The sequence below is a fragment of the Schistocerca cancellata genome, chromosome 10, assembly GCF_023864275.1.
Source record: "Schistocerca cancellata isolate TAMUIC-IGC-003103 chromosome 10, iqSchCanc2.1, whole genome shotgun sequence".
In the NCBI taxonomy this organism is placed as follows: Eukaryota; Metazoa; Arthropoda; class Insecta; order Orthoptera; family Acrididae; genus Schistocerca; species Schistocerca cancellata.
In genome coordinates this window covers 10,427,021-10,450,080 of record NC_064635.1, presented here as the reverse complement: position 1 = coordinate 10,450,080, position 23,060 = coordinate 10,427,021, and the positions used below count along the sequence as shown (strand labels likewise).

Here is a 23,060-nt window from a genome sequence, read left to right as displayed (position 1 = left end):
ATAAGGCTGACAGTGAGATGAAGCAACAGCGTTTCACATATGTGGACGCCAAAACATTAGCATTTCGAGCTCCAAAAACCCACAGAACACGCGTGAACACATCCGTGGTAGCCTGAACGGGACATAACGCGAAATGTTCACCTGTACAATGTAGAACTGTTCCTGCTACCACAGATCAAAGAGGTGCAGCCATCCATCATCTACCAGCATGACGATGCAGCGCGACATTGGAGTTTGGGCCTGCAGAATGTGCTGAACGACATGTTTCTTTCCTGACGAGAACACGACAAGTGCCATCACCCGATTTCCCAGAAACTTCGCTCAGTCGAAGAGGGCTCAAAATAAGCGAACACCTGCTACAGGTTATCCGTAGGTATTCGACCGGTTCTGAGAAAACGACGGTTAAAGTTTTCTAGATACTTTACATGCCTATCAGTGAGCAAAGCGGTGGCAGAGTGGCTTGATTCGCAGATTTATACTTCTGCGCCCCGCGTTCGAAACTCGATAATTATTTTTAATTTTGTTTTTCATTTATCTACTCATATGTCCGGTGAATGAGGTAAAAAAATAAATGAATGGAAAAATTATTTGAAGTTATTTTCCGGTGGAATTCCTCTGGTGTAACGTGATTCATAATCAACTGCAAGCGCCAGTTACCAGTAAAGTGATCCGTTATGCGTGGTTGGTCGCGAAATTGTTGCCAACGCACGAAGTCTTAAGCAATGTTTACGACGATTTGTTCCCGAGTGAGATTCATACGAAGAAATGTCACTGTGGCAAACCTGTGTTCACGCAATGCTCGCGGTGTTCGGAATTTCTATGTTTCGAATGTCTGTTCGACTGGTATCATGCAAGGGAACGCACCAAATCTTCCTGGAGAATAAACATTAGTATAAACTATAAGAATTAAGAATTGATATAAGAATGAAATATAAGAATATGAGAATTTAAGAAGATTGTAACCCCAGAAAATATCATATAAACACATACACTAAGGAGGACTAACGTCTGAAGTAGTGATGCAGGCAACTGACACCATGAATCCTGCAGCGTTGTCCATAAATCCGTAAGAGTACGAGGAGGTGGAAATCTCTTTTGAACAACACACTGAAACAGTTTGGTGCCCAGCAGAAGAGTGTTCCTGGATCCATTCTGTAGCAACTCTGGACGTGTGGGGTGTCGCATTGTGTGTCTAGAGATATCAGGGCTCTCATATCACTCTAACTGCACACGCCCCACACCATTACATAGCCTGAACAGTCCTCTGCTGATGTGCAGGGTCCATGGATTCATAAGGTTGTCTCCATACCTCTACACGTCCATCAGCTCGATACAATCAGAAAGGAGACTCGTCCGACCATGCAACATGTTTCCACTCAACAATAGTCCAAGGTCGGTGTTGACGCGCCAGGCGAGGCGTAAAGCTTTGTGTCGTGGAGTCATCAAGGGTAGACGAGTGGGCCTTCGGCTCCGAAAGCACATATCTATGACGTTTCGTTCAATGGTTCGCACGCTGACACTTGTTGATGGCCCAGCATTGCAGTAGTTTGTGGAAGGGTTGCACTTCTGTCACGTTCTCTTCATTGGTTGTTGGTCCCGTCCTTGCAGGATCTTTTTCCGGCCGCAGCTGAGTCGCAGATTTGATGTTTTGCCGGATTCCTGATATTTACGGTACACTCGTGAAATGGTCGTACGGGAAAATCCCCACTTCATCGCTACCTCGGAGATGCTGTGTCCCATCGCTCGAGTGCCAACTATAGCACTGTAACAACAACGACGCTGTACTATTGTACATATAAGTAATCTTTTTCTTCTGATTTTTCGATAAACTTGTGTAATTAATGTTCTGATTTCATTTCTTTTTTGTTTCATGCCATTGTGTTAAGAAAAATGTAAACAAGTTTCAATGTGAATATTAATGTTTATGTCAAATGTCAAGCAATATTGTAATAGAATTGAATGTAACAAATGTTGAAACTGTTGTAAGATGTTTAAAATTGTAATTGTGCGTATGGTCCATACGTAGGCAATGTGTTAGGATATGTAGAATGCAAAACCTCGGGTGAATACCCTGCCTGTAAGGGAGCGGTAAAAGGTGGATGGAAGGCGAGCGCGGGAAAATGCGCACGGGCACTGCACGGCACAACGGGCTCAGCAGTAGTAGTTGGAATTTGGCATTGGTCTGAGCAACACCTTCTGGAGCGAGGAGGCTCTCCTGGAAGACGTAGTTTCATTGAGCCTCGGGTATGCCGTTCCAACGCCCACACAGCATGGCAAAAATTCCATAGGCACTAAATGGAAAATTATTGCGACGCTAAGAACAATTAAAGTGCCGATACATCAAGAGCCATAGCTGTGGTTGTATGTGTGCTCTGTGCCTCGCCATCTCGCCGCTTGCCAACCGCCGCATCCATACAAGCAGGTTGAAACTTTTAGTACCGTATGCGTATGGACCATAGAGTGAACTGTTCAATAATAACCTAAATTTTACCAGAACTTTCCCCTCATTTAATTATCCTCACAACTAACCTAGACAGGGTCCTTTCCAAATGTTGTGCAATCCGAGTGTCCCGAAATGAAAAATTAAATTTTGTGCTAATAATAATTACTTGCAGACCTAGCTATGTTAGAATGGTGTTTAAAGAACTGTTTTGTTAATGAACTAGTAAATGAATAACGAAGGTCTAACGAAGTTGAAAGATAAGTTTAATATTGATATAGTAATGAAGTTTAATTATTTAGAGACAGATATAAAGGTATTTAAATGAGCAGTAAATAAGATGAAAAGAGTAGTAACTTATATACTGGAAATCTTGAACGCATAATAATTGAATTCTGAAGTGTTCGACATTGGTTTGATCAGCAAAAGTTAAAGTCAATATATAAGCCAAAATTTATCAGTGTTTTATCTTTATCAAAATTGACATTTTGTGTGTGGCTCGAAAGTGCTATTTCTAGGGTAAGCTATGCCCGATTTTAATCAGATCAATAGACAGTACGAAGTTTTGTAGTATACATTATAGTGTAGTGTTATGTATTCATGGTTTTTCCATATCAGTACAGAACGTGAAACTATCAGTTCAATAGATTTTCTGGTTCTAAAATTTTACTATATTATGCAGTGTTACTACGTGTTGTTTTGCATGAATATACACCAACTTGTACAGGGAAGAAACTCAGTTAATGCCTAATTAGGCTGGCGACCGTATTATTATCAAATTGGTAGCATCTTCAGTGTTGCTTTTGGTCCATCTTGACGTGTAATTGCATTTTGAACTTACTTGACAGATCATTGTTATTACAGAGTGGGTGTAAGTCTGATTTGCCACCGTTCAGGTACACGCGGTCGATATCTATACAAAAATCCTTTCTCATAAGGTGAACCCCGCTCACTTACCATAGCACAGGCTTTAACGAGTATAGTGTGCCCCACGCGCACGTTACAGCACCACGTTCAATTCAAACTCACTTAAATCTTCATAACCTGCCATTGTAGCAGCAGTAACCGATCTAACAACTGCGGCAGACACTTGTCTTATATAGGCGTATCCGACCGCAGCGCCGTATTCTGCCTGTTTACATATCTCTGTATTTGAATACGCATGCCTATACAACTTTCTTTGGAGCTTCTGTGTATTATAAAACACAGTTGCAATTTCACAATTAATATAACGCCTTGTATCCCCTAACTTATTCGTGTACCATCCTTCTATGGGCATTGGTAGATAAATGAATAAAATAAAATAAAAACAATTGTCGGGTTTTGAACATGGGACGCAGAAGTGAGAGAACGAGACACTAGCCACTATTTAAACAGTTGCGTTCAACGTGTTGCGCGCTAAAAGCGATCAAAATTATGTCGGAAACTTTTGACGCTCGTTTTCCCAGAAACGGTCAAATGTCTGCGGATAAGCCGAGATATGTGTTCGCTTATTTTAGCTCCTCTTCCACTGAGCGAAGTTTCTGCGAACTCGGGTAGTGTTACTCGCTTCTCCTGGCGAGAGGGGCACGGATCGTGATCGTCTTATCGCGCGGACCGCACGCTCTTCCAATGTCGAACACTTAGGTTTCTTTTTGTGGTGTTACGTCAAGGACCGCGGGTACACGACACAGCCGATGACGTTGCCACATTTCGTGCAGGAATCAGTGAAGCAGTCGCAACTCTTGATGCTGCAGTGCTGACCTCTACATGGGCAGAACTCAACTATCGCCTTGATGTTCCAAGAGCGACGAGTGGGGTTCACGTCGAAATAGTGGCAGAATAGAAAAAAACTCTCAGATTGACTTGCTAAACGTTTTTCAACAAATTACGATGCTTTTACGCAAATACTTTCCAACGTAACGGTTTCTCTAAACGATACTGGGGCTTTATGGGCACCCCTATATAGATTAAGATTGATATACCACGTTTACTAGATTTATCCATTCTTTGCTGACAAGAACAGCATCAGAAACTCATTTGGATTACATTGCAGATCACACGACTTTGTGCTACTCACCCTTGAAATGTTTAATTGTTCCTGCTCCCTCGTATTTTGATTTACATCCATAGCAGTAGAAATTATTCGCCAGTGCTGTTACCAATGAGTAAATAGTAAAAGTAGGACAAATACGTGCATTTTTAAAGTTTACACAAAATGTAAACAACAGTGTTACGGTGCTCGCTTATTTCCAAGTCCGTGTCGATCTTAGTGCTGAGTTTTCACTCAGACGGCGCTTTGGCGTTAGGCGGTTGTTTCCGTGTGTGATCGCTGGCCGGAGCATAGCTGGAGGCGTGTAAGGAAGGAAGAGGTGGCTGCCTTGGCGTGGAGACACTTCGGCTCGGCTGGGGTTGTTTGCGTCTGGACGCCGAGTGGGGCCCGATGGGATGACCGGACCGTGATTTCACGGTTAATAGTGTAGACAGCGGCGTGGTGTGCCGTTTAACTTGATTCGCAAGGGGAGCAAAATCTCGCCTGTTGTAGTTTGTCGAGCCTGAGTTTGAAATACCTTCTAAGTACGGCGGGATGTCATTTCGTCCTCCTGTCTCTCCGTCGCTGGGATTGCTATCCTCATTTACAGTCCCAAGGATGTATATCGATGGGGTACGCTGCTCTCCGTACTCTACTAGACGCTGGTGATGGAAGTGCGTTGTTCAGCGGCACGTTAGTCTGGGTGCTTTATGTCTGATCTTCAAGTGTATAGTCTTCGAGTGGCACTCCTTAGAGTTTCCGTTGCGCAGATAGATTGGAGTTTATTTTGTCTTGTGGCGCTTCCGCTTTCCGTTAACGAAGGTTAAGCTCGATTCGGCACTCCGTACGACGCTTGGCACCTCAGCAGGCGGGTCGGAGCCACTTTGCAACTAAATGGAAGCCTTTGGACTGAGAGGTCTTGTGTTTTGCATATTGTTCATAAATTGTTGTTTAGGTATTAAGTTGGCTGAAATTTCTTATCAATTTCCCGGCATTTGGTCTGTTGCCTGGCCCGAGCTAGGTCTCGTTATTTTAAAAGCCAGTCATTGCTTTGGCTCAGTACGATTTTGGTTTACTGCCTGGTGGTTCTGGTAGTACGCCGGGTCGCTGTGGTTGTGTTGCATTTAGTGTGGGGCTGTGTGCTCGGAGCCGTGGAGTACCATTTGTGTGAACTGCTTCACTGGGGAGTACTGATCGGGCCATTCTTGGTCCTCTGATGTATGAAATAATTTTATTATTATTTTAAAGTAACATTATCACTTAAATGATTTAATTCTTGTTGTGTTAATTGCAACTTGGGTACTGAAAAATTTAGTAGTGTAATTATGGAAGAGTTAATAGTGGCACATGCCCCTTTACCTGTTTCATAATCTGTTAACTACCGAAAGACCTTAAGCTCATAGTCGTATGATGTGATTTTATTAAATTATTGTATTTTTATGTCATGTTATTGTTTTTTTTTTTAATTTGCTGATCACTGGTGTACTGTTCCAAGTATAAAAATGTTTCAGGTAGCTATTACTTGGGTGGAACACGCGGAACCGCAACGGAGAGAGTAGCTGCGTGCCTTATGTGTCCGGTGTTGGCGCGGCCTGCTGTCCGTTGCTTGTTTTGGTGCTCCTGAGTTAAGTATTGTGTTGCCTCCTCCCTTGCGGCCCCGTCGTGTTCTTCTCATAAACATTTCCTTCAAGGCATTTTAGTTAATTTTATGCTAGTATTTTTTTATTTCTTACATTGGTGAAATTGTGCGGCCTTCATTATTCACACTGTGTCAGAGAGGAGTTGATGTGCCATTGTAATTTCTTAAACTCCATTGTGTGTGCCCTTCGTGATACATATTTTTGGTCATAATAGATCTGAGTATGGCAATTATAATGTCTCATATATCATGATGTGTGTGTGTAATATTGCAATAAATGGATGATTGTTATTTCTGTTTTTGGCGCCATTCATGTCTCCTTTCTTGTCCCTATTGGTACGCTATCCTTGTACTTGTGTAGGTAATCCGCATCAAACAGCATTAAACCAAAATTCAGACGATATTTCCTGTGTGCTGTAGGTGACGTGCGCAATGCCAATATGCTAAAGAAGCTTGCAACAAATCCATTGATCTTTCCGCAGTGTGTTGGTTTTATCTGATTAAGAAAAAAACGATGACTGTTTGTTTTATTTTCTATTTTGAGTCCGTCGCAATTTTCGATGAGCTGCATTCTCGTCTGCAGAAACACCTATTACTGAAAGGTTCTTACATGAGAAATTGTGACCACGCAGTTAGAGGCGCCATGTCACTGATTGCGCGGCCCCTCCAGCCGGAGGTACGAGTCCTCCCTCGGGCATGGATGTGTGTGTGTGGGTTGTTCTTAGCGTCAGTCAGTTTAAGTTAGTTCCAGCCGGAGGTACGAGTCCTCCCTCGGGCATGAGTGTGTGTGTGTTGTTTGTTCTTAGCGTCAGTCAGTTGAAGTTAGTTTATGTAGTGTGTAACACTAGGAACCGATTACCTCAGCGGTTTGGTCCCTCAGGAATTCGCACACATTGGAACATTTGAGAAATTGTGTTTAGCCTTTTGAAATCCAGGTGATTACAATGAAGTGAGTAATGATATTTTCAAAACTTTAGCAATATTGTAAAGTAGAGCACTTACGAAGAAAAATCGGATGCTTTCCTGTACAATAGCGTTGCAAGATGCTGCAGAAGCAATGTATATGGAGTCGTAATCTGATGACGTGTTTGACGATCTGGCATGAATTTTGGTTTTTGACAGTCTGCATCAAAGTCACTACTCGCTTTTGGACACCGATATCATCTTATGGAAAGTTTTTATACAGAACTCGGTGACAAACCGGTCATTGTTCGGGTATTCATTTTGCCAATTTTCTGTTAGCAACGAAAACAGGAAATGAACTGTATAGCGTAATACTGAAAAAATTCATTTCCATGATTGGTGAAAACACTTTGAAATTATTAAGAACACTCGGTCTGAGATGATTCCGTGCAGTTTCTGCACGCTGGGAGCAGCTGCTTCGCGCGTGTACAACTGTATTTTGCACAAAAATCTCTATGACAACGCCTCTTCATGGCTCTGTAGAGGGCTATTGTTTTCGCCTACTTCCGTGCGTGCTTTGCAGTTTAAAGCTATCAAAATGGCTGCCAGGTGTAAGGAATTTCCTTACGTTGACTGGACTGTAGGGATGTCTTGGTAGTAAAAAATAAATTTACTAAAACTAAACGCGTCATGCGACGTTTTCCACGCACCTCAGTGCTTATGACGTCATATCTCTTGAACTATGCATCGCACCATGATGCATTTGTGTAGGTACATTGAGCAGAATATGTGTATACTGTCCTTAAAATATGTTGTGAATAGAGTTGTTAGCAAAGACGTAATAAATTTAAACCCCATGCGGCAGTTTTTCACGTAACTCAGTGTTAATGACATCATATGTGATGAACTATGAGTTGTACCATTTGGTAGGTGCATTTAGCGCTGTATGTGGATACCGTCTGCGGAATTTATTGTGAATGGTGTAGCCGTCACTGCCAAATGTAGATGTTGGCCTGCGGTGGAGGAATGTTGGACGTGGATGGATACTGTCAGGATGTGCCGCATTAAAACTTGGCCGTGATCTTCAAGAGTTTTATTATTCCCAGCTACAGCGCCGCATTCCTCTCTGTCTGTGCCACAGGGTCCCGCGATGCTGAGGACGCCACTTCGCTGTCTGCTAAACAGCTCGGTGCAGAAGGGCTGGCTACCTCAGCGACCCGTGCAACATACTGCGGCGTGCCGGCCGTGTACAGCCGTGGTATTTTGACGACGTCAGGATGCGCCAGCAGCTGACTTAGTGGCCTTCACTTCAGGATGCCTCCGGCTTTGTTGGGAGCCAACAAGACTGCCTGCTGTAGCGAGCCGTCGAGTGGCCCGCCGCTGGCTGGCTGCGGACCCCGAGTTGGCCCCAGAGGGTCGAACCAGCGACCCGCCGTGGACTGTAACGCTGGTGCCCCACCTGCTGCTGTGTGTGGCCGGTGGTGTGACATGCCCCACCGTCCAGGAGAGCTGCCACACTTGATTTCGCCTCGTTAGAAAACCGGCACCTATTTATACGTGGCTGCACGCCTCTGTTTTGCTAATGTGCCACTCTGAGTCATGTACTCATATAACACCTAGGTTGGGCCAGTGGGCCCCTTCTGCCTGTAACTTGTGCCATGCAAACCACTGCGTTTAGTCTTTTCAGCAGTTCTACGGCCCTGTGGCCTCCACTCTACTTCGCAACCGCTGGTAAGCGTAACTTACTGTCAATAGGTCCACGCCTGGCTGCAACATGTTCTATCAGAAATGCTGCAACTTGTTCTATCAGAAATACTTCACCAAATCTTTTTCCTATCTCAACGGTGGTGCTGCTACAATAGAGTTAATAGCAGAAACGTAATAAAGTTAGACGTCATGTTTGACGCGGCAGTTTTTCAAGCATCTCATTGTTTATATCGTGATATCTCCTGAACTAAGCTACTTAGGTGGTTCTTACCCCCTACCCTCCCTGCCCGCGACCCATCCCAGGGATTCTTGCCTGACAGTAAGGAATATACAGGGTGAAAAGTATTTAAATCGACAGACTCTGGGAGGTTGTAGGGGACATCAAAACAAATATTTTTCTCTTAAGTCATTTCTTCCTATGAGGAGTATATAAACCGGTAGAGGAAGATTGCTCTGGCGGCAAATTAATTAAACCAACAAACACTTTTCAATTCTTTTTACGACCAAGAGACAACAACTAGGTAGCAGATATGCCCCAGTTAAACAGTCCCCAACTACACCGATCCGCACATTAACGAAGAACCGCACTTGATGAGCGCTAGTAACTGTGGCTTGTGGGTTATCCTCACTCCAAACATGCGAACTGTGCATGTTGAAGACTCCACCACGCCCGAACGTTGCTTCATCGGTAAACAACACAGAGGATGGAAATGTAGGATGCATTTCACACTGTTCCAGGTACCACTGCGAAAACTGTGCTCTGGGTGGATAATCAACTGGTTCCAGGTTGTGGACACGTTGTAAGTGAAATGGACGTAACAGTTGATCTCGAAGGACTATTCTAACATTCGTCTGATTCGTCCCCATGTTACGTGCAATTTCACGAGTGCTGACTGAAGGATTCCGCTCCACATGCTGCAAGAGAGCTTCCTCAAATTGCAGCGTTCTTACCGTGCGATGGCGTCCTTGTCCAGGTAATCTGCTAAATGACCCGGTGTCACGCAGACGTTGGTACACAGCAGCAAAGGTCGTATGATGCGGGATACGGCGATTAGGATATTGTTGTTGATAAACCTGCTGTGTAGCTCGTCCGTTGTGGTGCGCTAGGTAGTACGTGCCAACCATGTCAGTGTACTCACTCCAGGTGTATCGCTCCATTAGTAAACAGAGACAATGCACTACTACACTGGTGGACAGCAGTTGCCTACAACTGAAGAGCGTAATACGCCCTCTAACAACAGAAGATCGTAATACGGCCTCTAACAACTGAAGAGCGTAATACGGCCTCAACAGGTTCAAATAATCCTCATAGGAAAAAATGACATTAGGGAAAAATATTTGTTTTGATTTCCCCTAAAAGGTCCCAGAGTTTGTCGGTTTAAATACTTTTCACCCTGTATGTAGCGATTTGGTTGTTTAGGAGGAGGTGTGAAACACACATACATTTTTATAATACATACGGATTTAGTACTTCTGCAAAATGGCATGCAAGGATTATCGCCCGGTCCTTCTAGAGAGGTTCTCGGTTTTGGCCTCACCTTCCGCAGGCCCGATTTGTGAGAGGCTGCAGCTCAAGCCCAGTCCCGGCAGACATCTTGCCGAGTCCTCGCCCAGTGGTCGAGCAGCTCCAGTTAGCAGCAATCGAGGACAGTCATAGTGCAGTCGCAAATTTCTCTACAAAGGCAGTTCACCGTAACTGGCCATAAGACTTGTCTTTAGAAGGAGGTGATGAAAAGTCTTGCGATAGCGATCTATACAGATGGCGGTAGTACGGCGCGCACTAGATATAAGAGAGCTGTGCATCGCTGGAGCTGCCATTTGTAATAAACTGATTCGCGTGAAATGGTTTCCGACGTGATTATGTCCGGACAACGGGAATTAAGACTTTGAACGCGGAGTGGTAGTTGGAACTAGACGCAAGGGACAATACATTTGGGAAATCGCTAGGGAATTCAGTATTCCGAGATCCAGTGTCAAGAGTGTGACGAGGATACCAAATTACAGGCGTTACCTCTGACAGGGACAACGCAGTGGCCGACGGCGTTCGCTCAACTGCCTAGAGTAGCGACGTTTTTGTAGAGTTGTCAGTGCTAACAGACAAGCAACACTGCGTGAAAGAAAGGGCAGAAATCGATGTGGGACGTACGACGAACGTATCCGTTAGGACACTGCGGCGAAATTTGGCGTTAATGGGCTGTGGCGACAGAGGAGCGACGCGAATGCGTTTGGCACCGGCTCAGCATCCCCTGCAGCCTCTCTGCTGGGCTCTTACCTCGTCAGACGGACCCCGGGCGACTGGACAACCGTGGCCTGGCCGGATGAGTCCAGATTGCGCCTGCAGCACATCTCCTGGGCTCGTGACCGTATCGGCTGGACCCTAGACGACTGGGGAACCGTCACCTGGTCGCATGAGTCCCGATTCCAGTTGGTAAGAGCTGATGGTATGGTTCGGCTGTGGCGCAGTGCTCATGAAGCCTTCCGGTTGCCAACAAGTCACTGTACAAGCCGTCGCGGCTCTATAATGGTGTGGGCCGTGTTTACATGGAATGGACTGCGTTCTCTCGTCCAACTGAACTGATCATTGACCAGAAATGATTACATTGGACTACTCCGAGGCTGTCTGCAGCGATTCATGGACTTCATGTTTTCAAACAACGATTGAATTCTTCTGGATGACAATACGCATTGTCACCGGGCCACAATTATGCACGATTGTTTTGAAGAGCATTGCGAGCAATTGGAGCGAATGATTGGCCATCCAGACATGAATCCCACCGAAAATTTATGCGACTTAATCCCATCGAACATTTATGCGGCATAATCGAGAGGCCAGCTGATGCACAATATCCTGTCAACACTGTCGCATTTATAGGAGAGGTTTAGAGGCAGTATGGCTCAGTATTTCCGCAGCAGACTTCCCAACGACTTCCTGAGTCCATGCCACGAGTTACTGCACTATGTCGGGCAAAAGCACGACCGACACGATATTAGGAGGTGTCGCATGACTTTTGTCCCTCCATGTATTTATGTATACTGAACTGTTGAAATGTTTAACTTAGGTCTACTTTCCCAAGGACTTCAATATGGATTTCGACAAGGACGCTCTGTACCAATGTTGAGTATTATACAAGACTTCTCTCAGCGATTGTATTCTCTCATTCTTTTGATTTCTGCCTCAGAACCCACGCACCATTCCGACGGGACATTGAACTTTTGGCGAGGAGACTTACTTCGCCACTCCACGATTTACGTAAATTCGAAGCGTTTTTTTAAGCTGCCCGACGGAGGATGTATCTCGACAGCGCCGCGCGGGGTAGCCGCGCTGTCTAGGGCGTCTTGTCACGGTTCGCGCGGCTCCCCCCGTCTGAGGTTCGAGTCCTCCCTCGGGCACGTGTGTGTATGTCGTTCATAGTGTGGGTTAGTTTAAGTTAAATTAAGTAGTGTGTAAGCTCGGGGACCGATGACCTCAGCAATTTGGTCCCATAAGACCTTACCACAAATTTCCAAAATTACCTCGAGACCCCTTACTACCTTCTTCAACAGTGTGACCTTGTATTTCGGCGGTTGTTCAGAGATGTTTTCCGAGTACCTTGGTGCGGGAGACGCATGGTCTTCTCCGGTGACTTGCTAAAGAGTAATTGCACTTCGTTTGTTTTCCTCTATTATCTTTGTATCTGTGTCGCATCGGAAATATCTGTACAGCGGTGCAAATGTCGACAGTGTGCGCTCGATGTCTTGCCCGGGAACAAACTTGTTCCGTTCGGTCGCGTTACTTGATGTCGCCGACGGCAATTTATTTATTTTTTATTTATTTATTTATTGTTCCGTGGGACCAAATTAAGGAGAAGTCTCCATGGTCATGGAACGAGTCAATACATGGAATTATAACACGATAGCAGAAACAGATAAAATGAAATATAAAAAACATAGTCAGGGGATAAGTCTTGAGTTTAAATAAAGAAAATGAACAATGTAACACTGGAATTTGCTTACTTTTTCAGTTCTTCCAGGAGCACCTCGACAGAATAGGAGTGAGCCATGAGGAAACTTTTCAGTTTAGACTTAAGAGCGTTTGGGCTACTGCTAAGATTTTTGAGTTCTTGTGGTAGCTCATTGAAAATGGATGCAGCAAAATACTGCACTCCTTCCTGCACAAGAGTCAAGGAAGTGCATTCCACATGCAGATTTGATTTCTGCCTAGTATTAACTGAGTGAAAGCTGCTAACTCTTGGGAATAAGCTAATATTGCTAACAACAAACGACATGAAAGAAAATATATACTGTGAGGGCAATGTCAGAATTCCCAGACTATTGAATAGGGGTCGACAACAGGTTCTCGAACTTACACCACATATAGCTCGAACAGCCCGTTTTTAGCCAAAAATAGCCTTTTTAGATCAGAAGAATTACCCCAAAAAATAATACCATACGACATAAGCGAATGAAAATATGCGAAGTAGACTACTTTTCGTGTTGAACTGTCACTTATTTCAGATACTGTTCTAATGGTGAATAAAGCAGCATTTAGTTTCTGAACAAGATCCGGAACATGGGCTTTCCACAACAGCTTACTATCTATCCGAACGCCTAGGAACTTGAACTGTTCCGTCTCGCTTATAATATGCTCATTCTGTCTGATCAAAATACCGGTTCTTGTTGAATTGTGAGCTAGAAACTGTAAGAACTGAGTCTTACTGTGCTTTAGCACAGCAATGCCCACCTCGTATCCTTTCACCTGTAGGGAGTACTGCTCGCTTCTGTTTTTCCGGCAGTTTCAGTCCTACGTTAACAACAGTACGCAGCAGTGTGGACAGCTTTACCGACGTGCACCCCGTGCGTGGTTTCACCGAACGCAATGGCAGACTGGAATACAGAGCTGTTCTTCCCGCAGCGGCAACAGCCACGTCACAGCACTGCGGCATCTGTCCGGCCGCTCCCTTCCTTACTCTGAGCTGTGTGTGCTGTACGTTCTGGCGAGTGCTTATTACAGGATTTCCCGCTGCTCAGAACGTATTTTCATAGAAACAAAGGTGACTGTTGCAAGAAACGGAGTAAACCGGTCATTACATTGTTACTCTGCAATCAGCCAGCGGGGGGTGCCTGACAACAATATCCGTGAACAGCATCCGAAAATTCGTCGCTCAAGTTCTCGTTCACCCTGTATTTCACTTGCAGCATAACAAAATGCGTTCACCCATTTGATAGTTTCTTGCACAAGTTTAAAGTGCAGCCATCCGGCATACTCGGCTAGTGCGCCCCTTAGCTGTTCTTGTCTGTTGATGCGCCTATTGTGGCTCTCAGCTAGCGCATGTTCTGCTTTACTGACGACCGACTCAGTTCACACTCCGTCTTGGCGATCAGCGTTATCCCATCAGCACTGTACTGTAATACATTGAAGAGCCAAACAGCACCTGCCTAATATCGCGTAGGGGACCCGCGAGCACGCAGAAGTGCCGCTTCACGACGTGGCGTGGACTCGACTAAAGTCTGAAGTAGAGCTCGAGGGAACGGACACCATCAATCCCGCCGCGCTGTCCATAAATCAGTAAGAGTACGAGGGGTTGTAGATCTCTTCCGGCCAGCACGTTGCAAAGCATCCCAGATACGCTCAATAATGTTCAAGTCTGGCGAGTTCGGTGGCCATCGGAAGTGTTTAAACTTAGAAGAGTGCTCCTGGAGCCACTCTGCAGCAATTCTGGACGTGTGGGGTGTCGCACAGGCCTGCTGGAGTCGCCCACGTCCGTCGGAATGCGCAATGGACACGAATGGATGCAGCTGATCAAATGGTTCAAATGGCTCTGAGCACTGTGGGACTCAACATCTGAGGTCATCAGTCCCCTAGAACTTAGAACTACTTAAACGTAACTAACCTAAGGACATCATACACATCCATGCCCGACGCAGGATTCGAACCTCCGACCGTAGCAGCCGCGCGGTTCCGGACTGAAGCGCCTAGAACCGCTCGTCCACCGCAGCCGGCGCAGCTGATCAGACAGGATGCGTACGTACGTGTCACCTGTCAGAGTCGTATCTAGACGTATCAGGGGTCCCACGTCACTCCAACTGCACACGCCTCACACCATTACAGAGCCTCCACCAGTATGCAGGGTCCACGGATTCATGAGGTTGCCTCCATACCCGTACACGTCTATGCGCTCGATGCAATTTCAAGCGAGACTCGTCCGACCAGGCAACACGTTTCCAGTCATCAACTGTCCAATGTCGGCGTTAACGGGCTCGGGCTTAGCGTCGTGCAGTTATCAACGAGGCGGCCGCCGTGGCCGAGCGGTTCTAGGCGCTTCAGTTCGGAACCGTGATGCTGATACAGTCGCAGGTGCGCATCCTGCTTCGGGCATGGATGTGTGTGATGTCCTTAGCTTGGTTAGGTTTAAGTAGTTCTAAGTTCTAGGGACCTCATGACCTCAGACCTTAAGTCCCGTAGTGCTAACAGCCATTTGAACCATTTTTTGCTGCCTTCTTTGGCGAGAGTATTGGAAAGTTGGTACAACGCCACAACACATGTCTTACGTTGGAGCGGCGACTATGTAGAGAAGTAGCTGGAAAAGTGTAGCTAACTATTGCAAAGAAAACATTTTTTACTTTCACTGTTGTTTCAATTTCGCCACCGATCGGACCTTAATAAACAAATAGCACTCGTAATTGTTATGTCTGAAAGCATGTCATTGTTAAGACGATTCCCCAAAAAATATTACACTTGCAAAATTCGTATCATCATCTCTTATTCATCATGTTTGGCTCTTACTCACGAAAGACCTTTACGTTTTACGATTTTTACTAAATCTAAAATTGGAACACGTGAGGCAATACTGACACTACGACTTATCTTAGAAGAAAGATTAAGGAAAGGCAAACCTACGTTTCTAGCATTTGTAGACTTAGAGAAAGCTTTTGACAATGTTGATTGGTACACTCTCTTTCAAATTCTAAAGGTAGCAGGGGTAAAATACAGGGAGCGAAAGGCTATTTACAATTTGTACAGAAACCAGATGGCAGTTATAAGAGTCGAGGGGCATGAAAGGGAAGCAGTGGTTGGGAAGGGAGTGAGACAGGGTTGTAGCATCTCCCTAATGTTATTCAATCTGTATATTGAGCAAGCAGTAAAGGAAACAAAAGAAAAATTCGCAGTAGCTATTAAAATCCATGGACAAGAAATAAAAACTTTGAGGTTCGCGGATGACATTGTAATTCTGTCAGAGACAGCAAAGGACTTGGAAGAGCAGTTGAACGGGATGGACAGTGTCTTGAAAGGAGGATATAAGATGAACATCAACAAAAGCAAAATGAGGATAATGGAATGTAGTCGAATTAAATCGGGTGATGCTGAGGGAATTAGATTGGGAAATGAGACACTTAAAGTAGTTACGGAGTTTTGCTATTTGGGGAGCAAAATAACTGATGATGGTCGAAGTAGAGAAGATATAAAATGTAGACTGGCAATGGCAAGGAAAGCGTTTCTGAAGAAGAGAAATTTGTTAACATCGAGTATAGATTTAAGTGTCAGGAAGTCGTTTCTGAAAGTATTTGTATGGAGTGTAGCCATGTATGGAAGTGAAACATGGACGATAAATAGTTTGGACAAGAATAGAATAGAAGCTTCCGAAATGTGGTGCTACAGAAGAATGCTGAAGATTAGATGGGTAGATCACATAACTAATGAGGAGGTATTGAATAGAATTGGGGAGAAGAGGAGTTTGTGGCACAACTTGACGAGAAGAAGGGATCGGTTGGTAGGACATGTTCTGAGGCATCAAGGGATCACAAATTTAGCATTGGAGGGCAGCGTGGAGGGTAAAAATCGTAGAGGGAGACCAAGAGATGAATACACGAAGCAGATTCAGAAGGACGTAGGTTGCAGTAGGTACTGGGAGATGAAGAAACTTGCACAGGATAGGGGAGCATGGAGGGCTGCATCAAACCAGTCTCAGGACTGAAGACCACAACAACAACAACAACAACAACAACAACTAAATCTAGTACGGATTCTGAAACAGCATTAACAAAAGGAGCAGAGTATATTGCAAAACATTAACTATGATGAGGAAAACGGAAGTAGACTTGCTTCGCCTGGCTTATCCCTTGAATTGAAATTAAAAAAAAGGAAATCCACATGTGATGTAAAGGCTGGTTAACGGTACGGAAATTTAGCGGCCACGTTAACTTACTCGCCTACTGCTGACAAATTTGTATTTCACGTTAACAACTGACTCGTTACATGTCCATCCAGATTTGCCTCTCAGCTTTGTCCTACGGAAGTAGACGTGTTAAATAAAAAAATAATAATATTCCTCTTTTTCAGAAAAGCTATTCTTGCCATTAATATTTTATATTTTGCATCATATTTGCCTCTACCATCGTCAGTTATTTTGCTACAGGGTCTCATTTCCAAATATAACTCTCTGAACATGGCCTGATTTGATTATGCTACATTCCATTAGCCTTTTTTTCATGTTGTTTATGTTCATCTTATAACACCTTTTCAATACGCTACACATTCCATTAAACTGCTCTTCCAAGTCCTTTGCCGTCTCTAACAGAATGACGAAGCCATTGGCAAACATCAAAAATTTCACTTCATCTGCTTGATCTCTGATGGCCTTTTCAAATTTCTGTTTGGTTTCGATTACTCCTTGCTTAACGTACAGAGTGAACAATGCAGGGACAAGGATCCAAACCATTCTCACGTCCTTCTCAACTACTGCCTCATATTGTCTGAGTCTTTATAGCTTCAGTTTGACTTCTGCACAAGCTGTCGATAACCTCAATTTACAGGTATTTTATCGCTGACAACTTCGAAACTCAGAGAGTGTATTCAAGTAAACTTGGTCAAAAGTTTTTTCTACATGTACAAATCCCATAAGCATAGGTTTATGGTTTTTTGGTTTATATCTTTCGATATGTTATAGGATCAGCCCTAGTTCGTCTAAGCCAACTAGTGGACGAGCTGGTAGTGAGGCAGATAGAATCCAATTTGGGAATATTTGAGAGAGGACTTCTATTTCCAACATTTGTCTCACAACCGTTATTTCTGAAGCGGTGGGCCCCAGGCAGGGTATTAGGGTTTCGTGCATGTTTGGATATGTGTTTTTGTGTGTCAAAGAGTAAAGCCAGTTACTATTCAACATTAGGAGCAATTCATTGTGTGTTACAGCAAATCTTCAGAACCCAAACTGATCCCACCCCACACCAGTTTCTTCAAGCTCATCGATTCTTTATTTTATAATATTCCTGTCAGTAGTTCGCTAACGTGACTAATTAAACTGATGGTTTGATAATACTCACATCTGTTAGCAGCTGCTGTTTTTAGTATTGGATTTATTACAAATCATAACAATTACGAGCTGGATTAGTGAATAGAAGATTGAGCCTGTAATCATACACCATTGAGTTACAATTGGAACCGCCTTATTGCAATGTCTGCTCACCTGCGACGAGATGTCTGCATCGCCTTCAGGCTGGTCGGACACTGCTACAGCAACAGGAGCAGTTACCTCTCCAGAAATGGTGGTTGGTGGCGGCAGGGTCGTCTTCAGCTTGTTGAGTTCGAATGCAACGAGCTGATCTTCGTCCAGCAGGGGCTTGTATACCATTGGTGGTTCTGTGTTCCCCAGCTGCTGGGCCAACCCAGGAGAGGTGTGCAGCAGTGCACTGTTGGTGGGTGCCTGCTCTGGTGTGAACCTGGACTGCTCTGCTCCTCCAACTCCTGGACTGCTGGCCCTGACATTTTGTAGGTGGGAGCTTCCAGGCCTGGTCTTCCAAAGTGGGTGATTCACTTGTGGGTCGTCACCTGAAGGATCTGCGCCAACTGCACTGTCAAAGTGTATACGGTCGTCCCTGTTGCCAATCGTTCCACCCGTGCCGGGACTGGTCAGCACCCCGACGAGGAGAAGCAAGCAAGTTTGCACTCGGGGATGCATTGCAGCAGCGGGCACTCCTGGAAACCAAACACATCGTAATGAGATGGCATCGAATGGTCCAGATTACATGACAGCAGCCAATTCCAACTCTCGGACTGATTCTAGGTACACAGTAACGATTGTCAAAGTTTTCACACAGAAAGAATAGATCGAATTAATGTAAAATCCTTGGAGATATAGAAAGCAGCAAGCGTTCAGATAACATCAATCACGCGAAAGTCACCTCACGTGCTTCTCACGTGATATCTTCCATGCCATGGGGGGGGGGGGGAGGGTGGGGGGGGGGGATTTCTGGAGGTAATGAACTTCTTCCAAAAAAAACTGTAGAAGCATTTATATTTTTGCATACACTATAAACTACGAAGGAATTATGCGAATTGAACGGAAATCTATGGACCTGAAGCACAAGTCTACAAACAAATGATTACAGTTTCATAAAAAATGGGATTTTATCCAAGAGAGAGAACCTCAGAAACAGTGCAAGTCAATAACACGTTGGTCAACCTCTGGCCTTTATGCAAGAAGTGATTTGGCTTGCCACTGATTGACAGAGTTGTCGGGTGTCCTCCTGAACGATGTTGTACCAAATTCTGCCCAACTTTTTAGACTTTTTAGACAATTTAGATTGTCAAAATCTCGAGATGATTTTAGTGTCCTGCCGATAGTGCTCAGAACGTTCTCATTTCGGGAGAGATCACGCGACCTTGTTGGCCAAGGTAGGGTTTGGCGAGCACGCAGACAAGCAGTAGAAAGTGTCGCTGTGTGTGCGCGGGCATTATCTTGCTGAAATGTAAACCCAGAATGGCTTTCCATGAAGGGCAACAAAACTAGGCGTAGAATATCGTCGACGTACCACTGCGGTGGAACGGTGCCGCGGATAATAACCAAAGAGTTCCTACTCTGAGATTAAAAGGAGCTGCAGACCATCAGTGCTGACTGTCGGGCGACAGTCAGTCTGATATCCCACCACTGTCTGGCGCGTCTTCTGGCTGGACTCTCACTGAATGGAGTAGAATTGCATTCGGTGATGAGTCCTACAGCTAATTCATCCATGATGACTACTGAAGACGTGTCTGGAGACGCTCTGTTGGGATACCAGCTTAACTGTCACCCTCCATATGGCTTGACAACAAGCACTGATGGTCTAGGGTGCCAGGACCCCTTTGGTTGACATCTGCGACACCACTACAGCACAGTGGTACGTCGACGATATTCTACGCCCTGTTACGTTGCTCTTCATGGCAGCCACCCCAGGTTTACATTTCAGCAAGATAATGCCAAACCCTGCCTTGGCCAAAAAGGTTACTGAATCTCTCACCAGTTGAGAAAGTTTGAGGTATTTAGAGCAAGGCCCTCCATCTAGCTCGACATTTTGACGATCTTAACACACAAATTGGACAGAATTTGGCATGATATCCCTCAGGAGACATCCAACAACTCTCGTCAATCAATGCCAAACCAAATAACTTGTTGCGTAAGGGCCAAAGGTGGACCAACGCGTTATTGACTTGCTCAGTTTGTGAAACTCGTTCTCTTGAATAAGTCATCCAGTTTTTCTGAAATTTTAATCACTTGTTTGTCATGTACATCACATCTACCGATTTCAATCCCAGTCAGATAATTCCTGCGTGGTTCGTCGTTTTTTGTCTTCGAAGGTATATCAGTTTCCAGATTTCACAACTGACTTCCGGAGGATGAAGTAGCATGATAACTAAGCATTTCGAAAACTGCGTTGAATTCTAAATCTTAGAAGTCGTATTTGACACGATACACTGCACAGCTGCTTGCTCTCGTGAATGGGGTTCTGCCCCTACGGGTAGTATTCTACCCACGTAGAGGCGAACACGTTGCATTCACGGGCCGACTGTCCCTACTATCAATAACAAACTCGACACGGGTTGTAAGTCCGCAGGTAAGACAGAAAACCACAAAAGTTGAGTAAAGCAACGCAGAAGTGTAAACGCCGTCCAGTAAAAAAAGCGGTATGAGACGACGGCTGACTTGCTGGACGTAGGCAGAAACTACTGGGAGAAACATCATTCCTCTCATTAGCAGGCTCATACAGCTGTGGTCTGCAGATGCGTGTTCACCGTTGCAGTGATTAGTGAAATGATGATAATTATGAGTAAAGACTTCCATTTTATATTGTGTAAGTTATGACAGTCTCAAAGTCTTCAGAGTTGTAATAACAAAAAAATTAACTTCATAACGAATGTACTGCTCAATTTTTCGCACGTACGCTTTTCCAAGGTTGTTGGTCTATGCACGAGAGTGCACGGTTCTAACATGTCCCAAATAGTTGCTTGCGAAAATACGATTTTTCAGTGGGTTATCTCTCGCGTTTTATTCATCACGAAGATAAGGTGTCAAGTGTTCTGGATAGTCCTTGACCTAGCGACTATTCGTATACTTATCGGAAGAACGGGCATACTGCGACTATTATACAGTACACAGTCAAAAATTAAACATTACGCATTTCCTCAAGCCAAGGTAAACTGAACGAACTGGTTGATTCTTTTGCATTAGTTGTGGTGTAGTGTGGGCCGCAGGTGGCTTATAAAAGCACGACTTGTTCATGGGCGGTTCCTGAGAGAATCTCGAAAAGTACCAATAGCGGAGATGACCACTTCTATAATTTATGTTCGCGACAGACCTTCGAAATTTTTACCATATGTTCTGAAGATGATCTCGAGGACCTTCGAAACTTTTTTCGCTATCATTATCTGTTACCGAGATCCAGTGGTTTAAATTTACAGTACTTACGCAGGTAAAACATGCGCTTTACCTCCAGAATCAAGCGTAAATCTAGGTTTGGCTGAGTTAGTGAGCACATGGCAACGTTTCTGGGATAATTGCAAGGGTTCTCAAGTCACCAAACGATCGCCATTTTTTCACCAATAGAACTTTATGAGGCGCTGTCTCTGTTTAATGGGCACTTCACACATATACCGGCTGTCTTGACGTCGATATTACTCGATGGTGCCACCTGGTGGCTTAACTATCTTTCAAAACATTATTTTGTCATACGAAATTCTTTGTTCTTGCTGCATTCTTTGTCGAACGTAAAGTAGTGTAAAATGAAGTTCCGTTGGACGGGATACGATTTTGTTTTAACCTTATGTTATGAGTAATTATTTGTTGCTTATATGTGTCAAAGTATGTCAATTTGTCGAAATACACACATCAAAAAGAGTTTTGAATCAGCCCGGTTCCCAGAACTTCTGAAGATGGACGTTGTCAGTGGATATTGTATCACAGACACAGTCCCTCTGACTGTTCAGAGATGTCACTAAACTCTCCCAGAGATGTAAACAACCATGCATGAGCAGCGCCTCTAAGACAGAGGGAGTCCGACAGCCGATCAGTTCCAGTCATTCCACAGCTCGTGTTGTCTGTACTTCAACCACGCCTAGATGGTCAATACCGCAGTTCGATCGCGTCCGCGTTGTTACTTTGTTCCAGGAAGAGTTCTCAACAAGGGAAGTGTCCAGGCATCTCGGAGTGAAACAAAACTGTGTTGCTCGGACATGGAGCAGATGCAGAGAGACCGGAACTGTCGATGACATGCCTCGCTCAGGCCGCACAACGGCTACTACTGCAATGGATGACCGCTACCTACGGATTATAGCTCGGAGGAACCCTGATATCAACGCCACCATGTTGAATAATGATTTTCGTGCAGCCACAGGAAATCGTGTTACGACTCATATCATGCGCAACAGACTGCATGATGCGCAACTTCACTCCAGACGTCCATGGCAAGGTCCATCTTTGCAACCCCGACACCGTGCAGCGTGGTACAGATGGGTTCAGCAACATGCCGAATCGACCACTCAGGACTGGCATCACGTTCTCTTCACTGATGAGTGTCGCATATGCCTTCAACCGGACCATCGTCGGAGACGTGTTTGGTGGCAACCCGGTCAGGCTGAACGCCTGAGACACACTGTCCAGTGAGTGCAGCAAGGTGGAGGTTCCCTGATGTTTTGGGGCTGCATTATGTGGGTCTGACGTACGCCGCTGGTGGTCATGGAAGGCGCCGTAACGGCTGTACGATACGTGAATGCCATCCTCCAACCAATAGTACAACCATATTGGCAGCATGTTGGTGAGGCATTCGTCTTCAAGGACGTGCACATCTTGTGACTTCCTTCCGGATAACTACATCAGTCGACTAGAGTGGCCAGCATGTTCTCCTAGCATTGAAAAGGGCTGTTTATGGACGACGTGACCCACCAACCACTCTGAGGGATCCACGCCGAACCGCCGTTGAGGAGTGGGACAATCTGAACCAACAGTGCCTTGATGAACTTGTGGACAGTATGCCACGATGAATACGGCATGCATCAATGCAAGAGGACGTGCTACTGCGTATTAGAGGTACCGGTGTGAACAGCAATGTGTACAACATGCAGTGTGTAGTTT

At 44.9% G+C, this 23,060-nt stretch overlaps 1 protein-coding gene across 1 annotated transcript in view; it reads right to left on the bottom strand.

Moving 5' to 3' along the window:
• LOC126106321 (uncharacterized) overlaps positions 1–23,060 on the bottom strand; it is a 74,047-nt gene that overhangs the window by 12,960 nt on the left and 38,027 nt on the right. Inside the window, exon 2 of the mRNA XM_049912557.1 lies at positions 18,144–18,652. Within this exon, the coding sequence (XP_049768514.1) occupies positions 18,144–18,635 (492 nt within the window). The 5' untranslated portion in view covers positions 18,636–18,652. The remainder of the gene's footprint in view (positions 1–18,143; positions 18,653–23,060) is intronic.